The sequence below is a fragment of the Brassica rapa genome, chromosome A04 (assembly GCF_000309985.2).
Source record: "Brassica rapa cultivar Chiifu-401-42 chromosome A04, CAAS_Brap_v3.01, whole genome shotgun sequence".
NCBI lineage: Eukaryota > Viridiplantae > Streptophyta > Magnoliopsida > Brassicales > Brassicaceae > Brassica > Brassica rapa.
In genome coordinates this window covers 3,495,223-3,509,102 of record NC_024798.2, presented here as the reverse complement: position 1 = coordinate 3,509,102, position 13,880 = coordinate 3,495,223, and the positions used below count along the sequence as shown (strand labels likewise).

At 33.0% G+C, this 13,880-nt stretch overlaps 2 protein-coding genes and 1 long non-coding RNA gene across 3 annotated transcripts; 1 reads left to right on the top strand and 2 right to left on the bottom strand.

The window, feature by feature from the left end:
• The first annotated feature begins 4,622 nt into the window (after nt 1-4,622).
• Nucleotides 4,623-7,254, top strand: LOC103863225 (ABC transporter F family member 4). Its single transcript, XM_009140984.3, has 2 exons — nt 4,623-5,063; nt 5,255-7,254. Exon 2 carries the CDS (start codon nt 5,261-5,263, stop codon nt 7,037-7,039), a length of 1,779 nt encoding a protein of 592 aa, XP_009139232.1. The 5' UTR covers nt 4,623-5,063; nt 5,255-5,260; the 3' UTR covers nt 7,040-7,254.
• A 473-nt stretch (nt 7,255-7,727) lies between these two features.
• Nucleotides 7,728-9,878, bottom strand: LOC103863224 (histone H2A variant 1). Its single transcript, XM_009140983.2, has 3 exons — nt 9,749-9,878; nt 9,437-9,589; nt 7,728-8,243 (listed from the first exon to the last, which is right to left on the bottom strand). The coding sequence occupies exons 2-3, from the start codon at nt 9,548-9,550 to the stop codon at nt 7,947-7,949; spliced, it is 411 nt and encodes a 136-aa protein (XP_009139231.1). The 5' UTR covers nt 9,551-9,589; nt 9,749-9,878; the 3' UTR covers nt 7,728-7,946.
• A 2,543-nt stretch (nt 9,879-12,421) lies between these two features.
• LOC117133592 lies at nt 12,422-13,426 on the bottom strand. The gene is made up of 2 exons (XR_004457468.1): nt 12,940-13,426; nt 12,422-12,858 (listed from the first exon to the last, which is right to left on the bottom strand). It is a non-coding gene; the product is annotated as an uncharacterized LOC117133592 (long non-coding RNA).
• Nucleotides 13,427-13,880: the final 454 nt, after the last annotated feature.

The following is a 13,880-nucleotide window of genomic DNA, read 5'->3' as shown; positions in this document are numbered from 1 at the left end:
CACGTTTAATCATAATAACTGTTATGCAAATTATCACTTTGTCATTTTACATCTTAGTTCTGTTAATCGATTTACATTTTTTTCAAAAACAAAAAAACGTTAATCAATTTACATTCATGTTTCATTCTGTTATATACTGCTAAGATACATGTGATTTCCTTAAATATTTCTTTTTGTTACTAGATTTGCAGATTTATCTGCAGATGAAGATAGTAGCACTCAAAGGGAAAATAGTTGTTCTAAAACTATTTGGATTAGTCTTTTAGTTTCTTTAGTTACGTGTATTGTTTTGTTGCTAAAGTCAATTATTTTGTTTTTGTCAATATATAATTCCAAAATAACAACACTTAACTATAATTGATTTAGTACATGTAACTCTTAAGCATTGAGTCTTGACTACATATGTAAATGTAATTTTTTTCTTTCTTCTAATAAAAAGCATTTTATTTTATTTTGCAGCATATAAATAAAGGAATTAGCCATCCGCGCGGGCAAATATCTAGTAATATAATAGTTTGTTATAAAATTATTATATAATAATTATAATAATGTATTATAAAATAGTTGAAAATATGTATACAACTTTTTAGAAAGAATATCATTATCATGATATTCCTAAAGTAGAAAAATATTTTTTATCTTAAAGAAGTTAAGTTTTGGAAGAATTTATTTGAAAAGGATATATTTTACAAAATATAACTTTTAAATAGCATTAAAATACTGTAATAATATGATATAATAAAAATATTTTAATACTGAATAAGAGTTCGAGCTATATTTTCAAAATGTGAGACTAGTTGTTGATTAATTTTTAATTTGATAAATACTGTAACATCTATCGATTTTGAGCACTGTCTAACGGAATTGATTTTCCTTTTTTAGAATTGACATGTTTAGCTTTGGTTTCGCATATAACTTTTTTAACACAGCATTAAATCGAAGATACCCGGTCCTTATTATGTCGGTTCGGTTCAATTTCTTTTCTTTCTTTATAATTTCTATTTAAGTTGAATTGTTTAATTGTAAAACGACTTGTTTTAGGCTGTGTTTCGATTTACGTTAGTTAGGCATGAATGAGTGTTCATAGGGGTGGACATTTTATCTGATATCCGAACCCGTATCCGAATCCGACCTGAAAAACTCAAACCAAAATCCAAACCGAACGGGTATTGAATTTAGAGAAATTGGATATCCGAACCCGAATGGATAATATATGAGTCCGAATGAATATCTAAAGATAACCGATCATATGAATATTTGACCTTATATTTCTAATTTATTTTTCTAATTTTATTCAAAATATTTTATATTAATTATGCGCATGGCTCAAAATCAGATAATATATATATATATAATTATGGACAAATCTTTTGCTACTCACTTAAAATATATATCGAGCACTTGTTTCTTAAATTAACAAAAAATTCATCTAATTAAAATTTTAAAATAACAACTAAATTATTGTCTTTACATTTTAAAAGTTTTATATTCAAACCTATTAATAGTTTAATCTATTAAAGAATATAAAACCAGTTAAGTTAAAGTATATGTTTTAAATACAAAAAAATTAAATCAACGAAGAACTTAATTTTTCTTTCAAAATCTAAATATCCGAACCCGACCCGAAATAACTGAAGCCGAACTTAAAATACCTGAAATGTAGAAATACTTGAACAGGTTTTATATGTCTATACCAAAATTTCCACGAAAATCTGAAATATCTGATCCAAACCAGAACGGAGGTATCAGAACGCTCGTCCCTAAGTGTTTGTATGCATACATAAAAGGAAAATTATCTTAAATTGCTATTTTTAAGTTTTTGTCACAATAATAGTCCTCAAGAAAGAAGATGACCAAAATAACTAATTTTTATTTTAAAATTATTAATATTTATTTTTTTTAAATTTGAAAGTTTATTCTCAAAACTCCACCCATTAACTCTAAATCCTAAATTTAGATTAGTTAATCGTAGAATATAAATGTATTTTTAGCCTTTAATAAAAAAAAATTGGTCCTTTTTATCTTTGAAAGCTATTTTTGTAAAAATAAACTAAAAAACTACCTTACAAAACTTTTCCACAAAAATATAAACCAATAAAAAATAAAATACAAAAAAAAATAAAAATAATGAAAAAACTACTTCGCACATAGGCTACTTAAGATCACACGTACTCTGTCAAGTCAATTTGTTATTGGGCTTTAAAAAGCCCACTAATTGACAGATTATGCTCTTATTTAATCGAAATAAACCGACTCATCGGTATAGGCAGCCGATTGATTAAGGGGCTGTTTGTTTCACCATTTGTCATCTCCATCCAAATGATTCATTTGTATGATCTATTCAAATGATCCATTCAGATTTTTGTGATTGTTTGTTTGTTCATCCACATGGCTCATCTAGATGAATCATCTAAATGGATTTTATGTTTGTTTTTTTATTTTCATTTCCATTCAAATGAGTTTAGTAAACAAATCACCAAAATACCCTTGTATTGGTTTAATCATATGTTTGATATTAATTTTAACTATAGTGCATTTAATTATTGAGTTTAATATATTTACATTAGAATTATTTCAAAATTAACGTTCATTTTTGCGGTTTGGGCGGAAAAAAAAATTTTTGGTTTTAGCGAGAAAAGCACATTTTTCGGTTATGGCGGAAAAACACAATTTTTCGGTTCTGGCGGGAAAACGAGATTTTTTTTGTTTTGGCGAGAAAACACGTTTTTTGCGGTTTTGGCGGAAAATGACGTTTTTGGCGGGAAAACGCGTTTTTTTGCGGTTTTGAAGGGAAACACGTTTTTGCGATTTTCGCGGGAAAACAGAATTTTTCGGTTTTGGCGAGAAAACGAGATCTTTCGTTATTGGTGGGAAAACGCGTTTTGCGGTTTTGGCGAAAAAATATATTTTTGCGGTTTTGGCGGGAAACGCGTTTTTGCGGTTTTAGCGGGAAAACGCGTTTTTTGCGGTTTTGGCGGGAAAACGCGTTTTTGCCGTTTTAGCAGAAAAACACATTTTTGCGGTTTTGGCGGGAAAACGCGTTTTTTGCGGTTTTGGCGGGAAAACGCGTTTTTGCCGTTTTAGCAGAAAAACACATTTTTGCGGTTTTGGCGGGAAAACACGTTTTTGCGGTTTTGGCAGGGAAACACGTTTTTGCGGTTTTAGCGGAAAAACACGTTTTTGCGGTTTTGGGGGGGGGGAAACACGTTTTTGCGGTTTTGGCGGGAAAATACGTTTTTGGCAGGAAAACGCGTTTTTGCGGTTTTGGCGGGGAAACACGTTTTTTGGCGGAAAAACGCGTTTTTGCAGTTTTGGTCGGAAAACGAGATTTTTCGGTTTTGGTGGGAAAACGAGATTTTTCGGTTTTAACGGGAAAACTCGTTTTTTGTTTTGGTGGAAAAATACGTTTTTTGCAGTTTTGACGGGAAAACGTGTTTTTGCAATTTTGGCGAGAAATTACGTTTTTGGGGTTTTGGCGTGAAAAAATAGTTTTTAGGTTTTCGCGGAAAAACGTATTTTTGTAGTTTTGTCAGTTTTCGTATGTGACAAAAATGATATTATGTTTAGGTTTGTAATTTGTGAATTACATTAGGGGCATAATAGACATTATAGCATTTTGAATGAACCATCTCCATTCAAATGATCCAAATTGGTTCAGCTGAATGGACTTTAAAATTAAGCCTAAACTAGATTTTGACCCGCACGCCCGTGCGGATCTATTTTTTTTTTAAAAAATATGATGATATTTGCTTCTTATGTCACTATTTAGGGTTGAGTAAAAAACTTGAATTCGAAGATTCAAACCGATCTTAATCCGAATAAGTAGTACTAAATCCGAACCATAATTGATTAAATATCTGAATTATTCAAAATTTTGGTATTTGAATAATTGAAACCTAATCCGATCCGAACCGAATTATTTTGGGTATCCAAAATAGATTTATATACTTATATATATGATACTTTTAAGTTCGCATAAATGCTTGAAAATATATACAAATAATTAAACGTAAATATCTTAAATAGTTAAAAAAATACTCAAAACTCTAAAAATACTTAAATAATTATTAATTCTCTATCCAAATATTTAAACCAAAGCTATTTAAATTGGTTATCCAAATCAGAACCAAATCTTCAAAGATCTGAACTGAACACGAAATCCCAAAAAGACCCGAAAACGAATCCGAACGTCCACCCCTAATCACTATTATATATATCCTATATGTGTTATCATAGGTTACAAAATATGTGTTATCATATAACTAATCGTATTTTATACGTACCATCAAATAAGTTTTCTTATAATTAATAATATTTTATACGTACAATCATATAAATAATCACATATTATATTTTAAAACTTAATGTGAAATATAAAACCATAATTTAAGTTGGTGTTTGAAATTGGATTTTGTATTGTATTTTTATTATATATATTTAAAAAAATTATAATAGTTATTGGAAAATATGTTAGTAAAAATCAAATTTTGAATATATGTATATTTTTGAATGAATTTTTGATATAAATTAATTTTAAATTATTATTTTGATTTGAATATATATATCAAGTAACATAGATCCATTACTTTTTAATATAATGTAATGGACTTTCAATTTTTTTTAATAGCATAAGCCCATTATTGTTTTTTCTAATTTATTGCTATCCATGTTTCCAAACAGTACTATTTTTTAACTACTATTCATATTGTCAAACAATCCCAATGTGTACTTCAACTTTAATAATATAGATTTCCAAAAGTCATCCAGATGATCTATCTGAATGAGTTGCACTTTTAGTGTCTAAACAAACAAAACTCTCATCTTCATCCAAATGACTCATTCAAATGGAGAAACAAACAGGCCCTAACAGTCCGATTAAGTTCACAGATTTGGTGTTAACGGAAACGGAGGAGGGGGATTAAACGGAGTTTTAAGGTGACTTGGGCCGTACTACTTTTAAAACTTACAAAAAGGTTTACGTAAACCCTAATCCCTCTCTGCTTCGGCGTTCTCTCACCATCTCTCGATCACTCTATCAAGTTTTCTCCTTTCGCATCTCTCAGGTTTGTCTCCAATTGATAACTCTCTCTTGTTGTTCGTAACTCATTTAGAGATCTGAAAAAGAACCCAACTTTACATGGATTATGTCTGTATTGATTTTGATTTCTCGTTGATAGATGCATGTAATAAAAAAAAACGAAACTTTACATGAATTTGATTTGCTCATCAGCTTTTTTGTTATACTACTACACAGGCTTAAATGGAAGATTCTTCTACAGAACCCACACAGGAGGAAGTCTCTGAGAAGGACCATGATGCGTTCACTGTTGTTATTGGAAGCAAGAGATCAGTGCTTGAAGGAGAAGGCACATCTGATGCTAATGTTAAAGATATAACCGTTGAGTCTTTTTCAGTATCTGTTCGAGGTAAAGTGCTTCTGAAGAACGCAACTGTGAAGATCTCTCATGGGAAAAAGTATGGATTGGTGGGTTCTAACGGAACGGGGAAGTCTACACTGTTGAAGCTATTAGCTTGGAGGAAGATTCCTGTTCCCAAGAATATCGATCTTCTTTACGTTGAGCAAGAGGTGGTTGCTGATGAAAAGACTGCTTTGCAAGTAGTTGTGTCTGCTAAGGAAGAGTTGGTTAAGCTGCGAGAAGAAGCTGAAGCTCTGCAGAACTCAGATGGTGATTGTGGAGAACAGCTTGTTGAGTTGTATGAGAGGCTACAGGTCTTGGGTTCAGACGCTGCTGAAGCACAGGCTTCCAAGATTCTTGCCGGGTTAGGTTTCACAAAAGAGATGCAAGTGCGTGCAACTGAGTCGTTCAGTGGTGGCTGGAGGATGAGGATATCGTTAGCTAGAGCTCTCTTTGTGCAACCGTCTCTTTTGCTGTTGGATGAACCAACCAACCATCTGGACTTGAGAGCTGTTCTGTGGTTGGAGGAGTACTTGTGTCTCTGGAAGAAGACGTTGGTTGTTGTTTCACATGACAGGGACTTCCTCAACACTGTCTGCACCGATATAATACAGTTGCATGAGCAGAAACTCCACTTGTATCACGGTAACTACGATAGTTTCGAAAATGGATATGAGCAGCGACGCAAGGAGATGAACAAGAAGTTTGAGATTTACGAGAAACAGGTTAAAGCAGCTAAGAGATCTGGAGACCGTGCTCAACAGGAGAAGGTAAAGGACAAGGCCAAGTTTGCTGCCAAGAAAGAAGCATCCAAGAGGAAGGCGGTGGATGAAGATGGCCCAGCACCTGAAGCTCCTAAGAAGGACAAAGGTTATAGCGTGGAGTTTCATTTTCCAGAACCAACCGAGCTCACTCCTCCTCTTCTGCAGCTGCTTGAGGTTAGCTTCTGCTACCCTGACAGGCCAGATTTCAAGCTCTCTGATGTGGATGTAGGTATAGATATGGGCACACGGGTCGCTATAGTTGGGCCTAACGGAGCTGGGAAGTCTACTCTTTTGAATCTTCTTGCTGGTGACTTGGTTCCAACCGAGGGTGAAGTGAGTAGAAGCCAAAAGCTGAGGATTGGCAGATACTCTCAGCACTTTGTTGACTTGTTAACAATGGGTGAAACACCGGTTGAGTATCTTCTCCGTCTTCATCCTAACCCTCACCTAGAGGGAAGTGCCATAAACTCACAAGAGGCGGTGCGTGCAAAGCTAGGCAAGTTTGGGCTACCAGGTGACAACCACATAACTCCAATAGTCAACCTGTCTGGTGGACAAAAAGCTAGAGTTGTGTTCGCCTCAATCTCAATGTCCAAGCCACACATTTTGCTTCTTGACGAGCCTACGAATCACTTAGACATGCAGAGTATAGATGCGTTGGCAGATGCATTAGATGAGTTCAGTGGAGGAGTTGTGCTGGTGAGTCATGACTCGAGGCTCATATCACGTGTGTGTGAGGATGAGGAGAAGAGTCAGATTTGGGTTGTGGAAGATGGAACAGTGTCTTTCTTTGACGGCACGTTTGAAGAGTACAAAGAAGAACTCCAAATACAAATCAGAGAAGAGGTTGATGAGTGATGTTTTGTTGTTGGCTTCTAAAGTTAAAACTCAGACTCATTTTATATTCATAACAGACTTGAAAAGTATTGGACAAATTGTTTTTAGACATTGGCATGAGACCATACTCGTTTTCCCCATGTTACATATCCGATCTTAGTATTTGTGGGAAAGAAAGGAGAAGCTGTGTTTCATTTTTTTCTCATAAGTCTGTTTCATTAGCGCATAGTTAACAACAAAGATTCCTTTAGTTTAGTTGACTGTCTGAAAATTTTCATGAGAGCTTTATAAGCAACAAAGATCCCTTTGATTTAGTTGTCCCAACAAAAGAGAGATCAGTCACTTGAAACTCTCTTCAGATGTAAGATCACCTAACACTAACATCTTCCTCAAACTTACTAGCAACAGCCTCAAGTTCTGAACATAAATGGTTTACATGAATGTGGCAAGGAAAGTATCGTTTGTAAAGTATTTACAAAATACAACTCTGAACATGAATGGTTTAGACAAGCATTTAGTTATTGGATTCTTTGTGTCTAAAATACCAACTTTATTCATGCAAACTGAACTAAGCTTTAAACGATCAATAGAGAGATTGTTTTGTGTTGTTACTTTAAGGCTAAATAAGTTGTTGAAGAATTTATTCTATGGTCAATCTTAAAAGAAACTAGGACAAAACTATGATCTTAGGCTGAGCTAATCTCAACAGTAATAAAAAACTGGTAATTAAATTGGTTTATTTGACAGAAAACAACAAGAGTATGCAAAGAAGAAGCATAAGAGTTCAAATTAACTCATGTACACCTGAAGATGTCCAATTAAAGGCAACACTAAAAAAGGAAAGGAAAAGCAGTCCAAGACTTAACAAACACTGACATGATAAGCTACTAACTAGCCGATCAAACAACCTTAGTCCTTAGGAAACAAATCACTCATTGGTGGTTTTGTTGATGAGAGACTTGTGGATGTGAGGGATCACACCACCTCCGGCAATGGTTCCTTTGATGAGCGTGTCAAGCTCCTCATCTCCTCTGATTGCCAACTGCAAATGCCTTGGAGTTATCCTCTTCACTTTCAGATCCTTGCTTGCGTTTCCAGCCAACTCAAGAACTTCTGCAGTCAGGTACTCTAGAATCGAAGCAGTGTACACAGCAGCAGTGGCACCAACTCTTCCGTGTGCTGAAACCCTGGTCTTGAGTTGCCTATGGATACGACCCACTGGAAACTGAAATGAGAAAAGAAGCAGCATCCAAAGTGAGCCATTATACAATAACATAAAGAGAGCCTTCAACAATATAAGACCCATCTACAATATGTATGGCTATGCACAACAGTAAATATCATAACAGAGCAGAAGACGTTACCAACAAGTCTGTACACTGATTTACAAAGTAAAGAACCTTTATCTGCTAAAGAGCTTCATTCATCTAGTTGTCCTAGACTTATCACAGGCTTATATGTTATTATCATCACAAGGGCACTTCTATGATGAATTCAAGCAACATCCGTTTCCAGGAAGATAATCAAATGAAAAGCTCTAGAATTTAGAAATAGTGTGCTTTTGACAGTACACAACAAACAGTTTCATTACACAACAGACAGTTTCATTACAATCAAATAAAGACAGCCTCCTATCTAACAATTTGTATGGCTATGCACAACATAAAAATATCATAACAGAGCAGAAGATGCATGGTACACTGATTTTGTCATTGATATTTCTTATGAGGCAAACAAAGTAAACAACCTTTTCTCTGCTAAGAGCTTTATTCATGTAATTGTCCTAACACTTATCGCAACCTTCTATGTCATTATCATCACAAAAGCATTTCATGAATTCAACAAAAATCAAGCACACAGTTAAATGAAAAGCTTTAGAATTTAGAAATAGTGTCTTTTGAGTACACAACAAACAGTTTCATTATAATTGTATAACCTTCAGATCTAATTCCAAACCAGACCTCACGAGTACACAAAGTAAGCTTCAGGGTCATAAAGTCTATGAGGCATTTTAAGATACTAGTTAGAAAATTTGGGGGGGCTCCAAACATATGACTAAACAGCAATGCACAACCAGTAACCACAACAGCCACACGAAACTATCAATAAGATTTTGCAGAATATCTCTTTACTAACTAAGTCAAACATCTGAAACACATAAGACATTGCAAAGGAAACAACTTTACTATTCAAATCACAAGAGAAAAGACTCTAATACCCTGCAAACACCACTCTTCTCAACTCCAATAAGAGTCAAAGGACTCGAATTTCAAGAACACACATCTACGCAAGTAACACATAGCAAAGGAAACAACTTTATCTGATACCCTGCAAACACCACTCTTCTCGAGTCCAATAACAGTCAAAAAGGATTCGAATTTCAAGAAACCCAATAAGCTAGGGTTCGAGGGGGATCACCTGAATACCAGCACGAGCAGATCGAGAGATGGGTTTCATCTTGCCCTTGTCTTTGTCCTTGTTAGCAGCCATCGTCTTCGCAGCCACGAGCCCTTTCCCTCCCTTGCCTGCCATGTTCCCCTCGCGATTTGGTGTTCCCTCACTTCTTAGATCCTACCAAGCAAATCCCCTTAGAAAAATTCAGATCTATTGAATCTAGAAGAAGACTATACATTAAACAACACGAGATCTAAAGGGTTTTGGTTGAGAATCGTAAACAGATCCCAGATCGTAGAGAGAGAGAGAGAGAGAGAGAGAGAGAGAGAGAAGTACCTGAGACGAGAGGCAACGAAACGGAATCTGGCTGCGTTGAATGGGGTGGGGGGTTTTAAAGTTGGAAGTTTGGTGGGAGTTTTGAAATATTTTAAAAAGCTTGGGGGGAACTTTATTAAAAGACTTGGCGGTTAAAGTTTTGGGTGAATTGGTTTAAAACCCTAAAAAAATGAAAATACCTATGATGTGACTAGTTTGTGTCTATGGAAAAAAGTATAACATTGTGGGATTTAAGGTATTTGGTTAATTAGGGTAAAAGTCTAGTGTATGGGGTGCAATTTCCCTAAAGTTTTTGCTTTGGGGTTTTCTAGATATTTGTGCTTACACCCTCTCTTTCTTAGAAAAGTTTTAAAGCGCTACCGTTATATCATTCCTATCAAAATATTCCCAAGTCAATTGCATATCTAAGATTCTTTTCCAAATTAAAATCCGGATATTTTCATTTTAAGATCTATACATCCCAATCCAGATTCTTTAAATGTATAAAATCATCTTATTCCTAAAAATATTTTTAAAAAATAGTAAAATATTATATAATTTTTCTTTTACATTTGAATTCAAATATTAATGAGTATTTGAATAGTGCAAAATAGAGCAAACTTAAATGAGTAATGGAAATGTTTTGGTGATTTTGTATTCGTAATGAATAAGTTGTTAAATATTTTGTAATTTATAGTTGTTTCGGCTCATAGGCTAAGAATTCAGAGACTGTGAATAAGACTTCACGTCAGATTGTTTTTCGTTGATGTTTTACAGTATTTCAATAATCTAGTTCATGTCTGTGTGGTGGAACATGAAGACATGTTCGATCGTTTGGTCGGTCCGATTACGAAATCTGCTTTGGAGAATTTCTTCTATGGTTAGGTCACCCTCTTACCACAAGTTTGCGTTTCACATCAAAATATCTCTTAAATCAATATGACCCCTGTGTTTATCTTCTTACACTTGATGATTTGCATTTGGTTGTGATCGCAGCTTATGGACCTTGGGCATTCTACATATACCTAAACGTCATCATGGACGCACCACCACCACCACCACTAACTAGGCATGTTTGTTTCTAACGCTGAGATTTCTAATTAGGCAATCCTAGCTCAGAGAAATTAATTTAAGTAACAGATCATGACATGCTTTCGTTTGTGCCTAATTATCCTAAATTCATATTTCTAGTTAGCTACTTTAGAACACAAGCATTAATAACAACTAGGTGACCGGCCCGCACCCTGTGAAGACATAAGAACATGATCGGCCCGCACCTTGTGTTCTCTCTCGGTCTATACCTCACGAGAGGGAACACAGTAACGTCAGTATGAAGAGACAGATATTGTGTGTATGTTGATGACAAAAAAAAATAAATAAATATTGTGTAAATGTATAATTGCAGCGTCACAAAATATTTTGTTTGTTTACGAAGATACTTTCATTCAAAAAATGGAATAAATAGTGTATAGTTTTAGAAGTAACAGATTTTATATTATCATTAATTAGAATTGTATTGTATATGTTTCGTAATTCTTTATTTTAGGTGAATAATATTTTTTTTTCATAAATAATAAACAAACATTTATGTAGACATATTAAAAGAAAATATAATAAAAATCAAAATATTATCCATAAATAATATATATTATGAAGTACATTTCTCGATAAAGAAAGCAAATTCAATTAGAAACTTGCAAAAAATTAAATAAATTTTGTAAGCAATTTGACGGGTTAACATTATTTGATAGATTTATAAATTTCTAAATTTTATTGAACATGAAATAATATTAAATTGACATACCATCATCGGTCTCCTAACTCATCACAACCCATCTAGCAAATACAAAAAATAAATAACTGCAACAGTTTATTTATTTTAAAATTTGTATTTGAAAAAAAAGTAGATTAAAATTCTGTACCGTGACTACGAAATATTCTGAAAAACTTTTTTGTAGACAACATTCAATATTTTTGTCTGCGGCTTCCCTTCTTTACCAGTTATTAGAATTTTTAATCCAGATCTCGACTTAACTCTTGAAAGTGCAACTTTGCCTTGCATTTTGTAAGCATTTTATAAATTATTTTAAAATTATGATAAATTTATTCTTTAAACAACGATAAATAATTTACAAATAATATTAATAAACATTTTTGAATTTTGTAATATTTAAAATAGTTATTATATAATTATATTCGAACACAATTCATCAAGTAGAGTATAAAACTATTATAATGATCTTATATAAAATTTCGTTCATTTTATTTTATAGTTTATAAATATTAAAAGTAATAAATAAAACATTATTAATCTTTCTATAATTTCGAGAATTAGTTTCCATAAATTGTTATTTGTAATATCCGTTAGATTATATGGCAAGTGATGTTAAATGATTTTAGACTTATCTTAAATTTTTTGATCTAAATTAAATAAATAAAAATTAAAACGATCGACCAATCAAATTATAACAATTTATTGAAACTTCACCTATGAACCCCAATCTGCGATAGATCAGTCCACGAGATTCACACAAAAAATCTAAATCCCTTACAGGTTGGGTTACTTAAACGTAGATTTGTCAATTTGACATATATGCACCATGTTGGTAAGTTGACCACGATTATTGGTGGAACTAATATCCGGTATAATAAAAAAAGGTAGCTGGTTCGATTATTAATTTTCTAGGTTTTTTGACTGCTTTGAAAATGACCTCAGGAATTAAATAAAAAATGCATAATGCTAGCTTACTTATAAGATAGTATATTCAACAAAAAAAATGATATAAGATAGTATTACTAAATGATACTATGTAATACTTTCCATGGACTATATTCAACAAAAAAAAAAAAAGTAATAAAGAACCTCTTCAATAACTGCTTTAACTTGGCGAAGCTTCTCAGCATGTTCAAGGTCTTCTGGATCACTATCACTCTCACGACCTGGTCTACATATAAAAAAAGGAAGACTATATTATCGTTACCAGTATTCAACACATGGAAATGATAGATCAGGCATGCTTTTTGGAGAAAAGACACAAAGAGTTGAGTTCATGGTTCTACCTTGTACGGGGAACTAACATTCTTGTTGCATCTAATAGGTCTTGCAACTGGACTGCACTTTTTAGTTTTGTCTACAAAAAGAAAAAAAAAATATAAAATGAATCAAGGCTCTGATAAAAGATGGATGACAGAAAAGCTGGAGCCTCTCACACCTCAGCTCTTGGCTTTCCACCATTGTACTTCAGCATCAGGTTTAACAGTTTCTCCTCTGTAACATTTAGTTTCAGTTTCTGTTTTGATGTTCGATCGCCACTGTCATCTAATAACAAAATTTTAACAGATAGAAGTATAGAAGAGATAAAGGTGATTTATATGCTAAGAAAACATATTGTCGAATAACAGCAATGACACAATGTAGCTCTTCTGAGTTCCCATTGCCTTGGCGGGTTAGTCTTTTATTAGGCTGTACATGTTTATTGAACTTCCAAGGCAAAGTGGGTGGCAGAGTCGATGAAAGATGAGGAGCCTTTGCGTCTAAACACATTTTTCTTAGCACACAAGCAGCATCGTCGTAATACATTAATAGTATGAGAGGAGAGATTTGTGAATAATACTTTAAAGAATGAAAAGAGAATGTTTGTATTTTAAGACCTTGGGTATCTCTTATATATATACAGTCGATTTATTTCTCATATTAATGACGCATAATATTTTGCACAATAAATAATGAAATCGTTTAAAGAAAGATATTAAATGTGTATTGTCAAAAAATGATTTGCATATGATATGATTTTAACTTGCGCAAGTAAACCATATTAGAAAGGTAAGTTATTAAAAACAAACAATCTAATTAGAAACATTAAAATATTTTATAAGCAATGCAATAAATATGATATCAACATACGCAAGTTTACCGTTTGAATAATAAGGAAAGTTTTTAATCTATACTATTAAAAGGAAAGCAATCTTAAAAAATCTACTTATAACAGGTTGTTAGATCTTTCACTAGATTATTAATATTTTGGTCTTATCTTAAATTTATACTAACAATAGATTACTATATATTTCTTTAACAATGATTTAATCAATTTAATAGTTGATATAACTAGATTTCCTAAATTTTCTAAGATTTACCTTAAATAAAATATTTTAA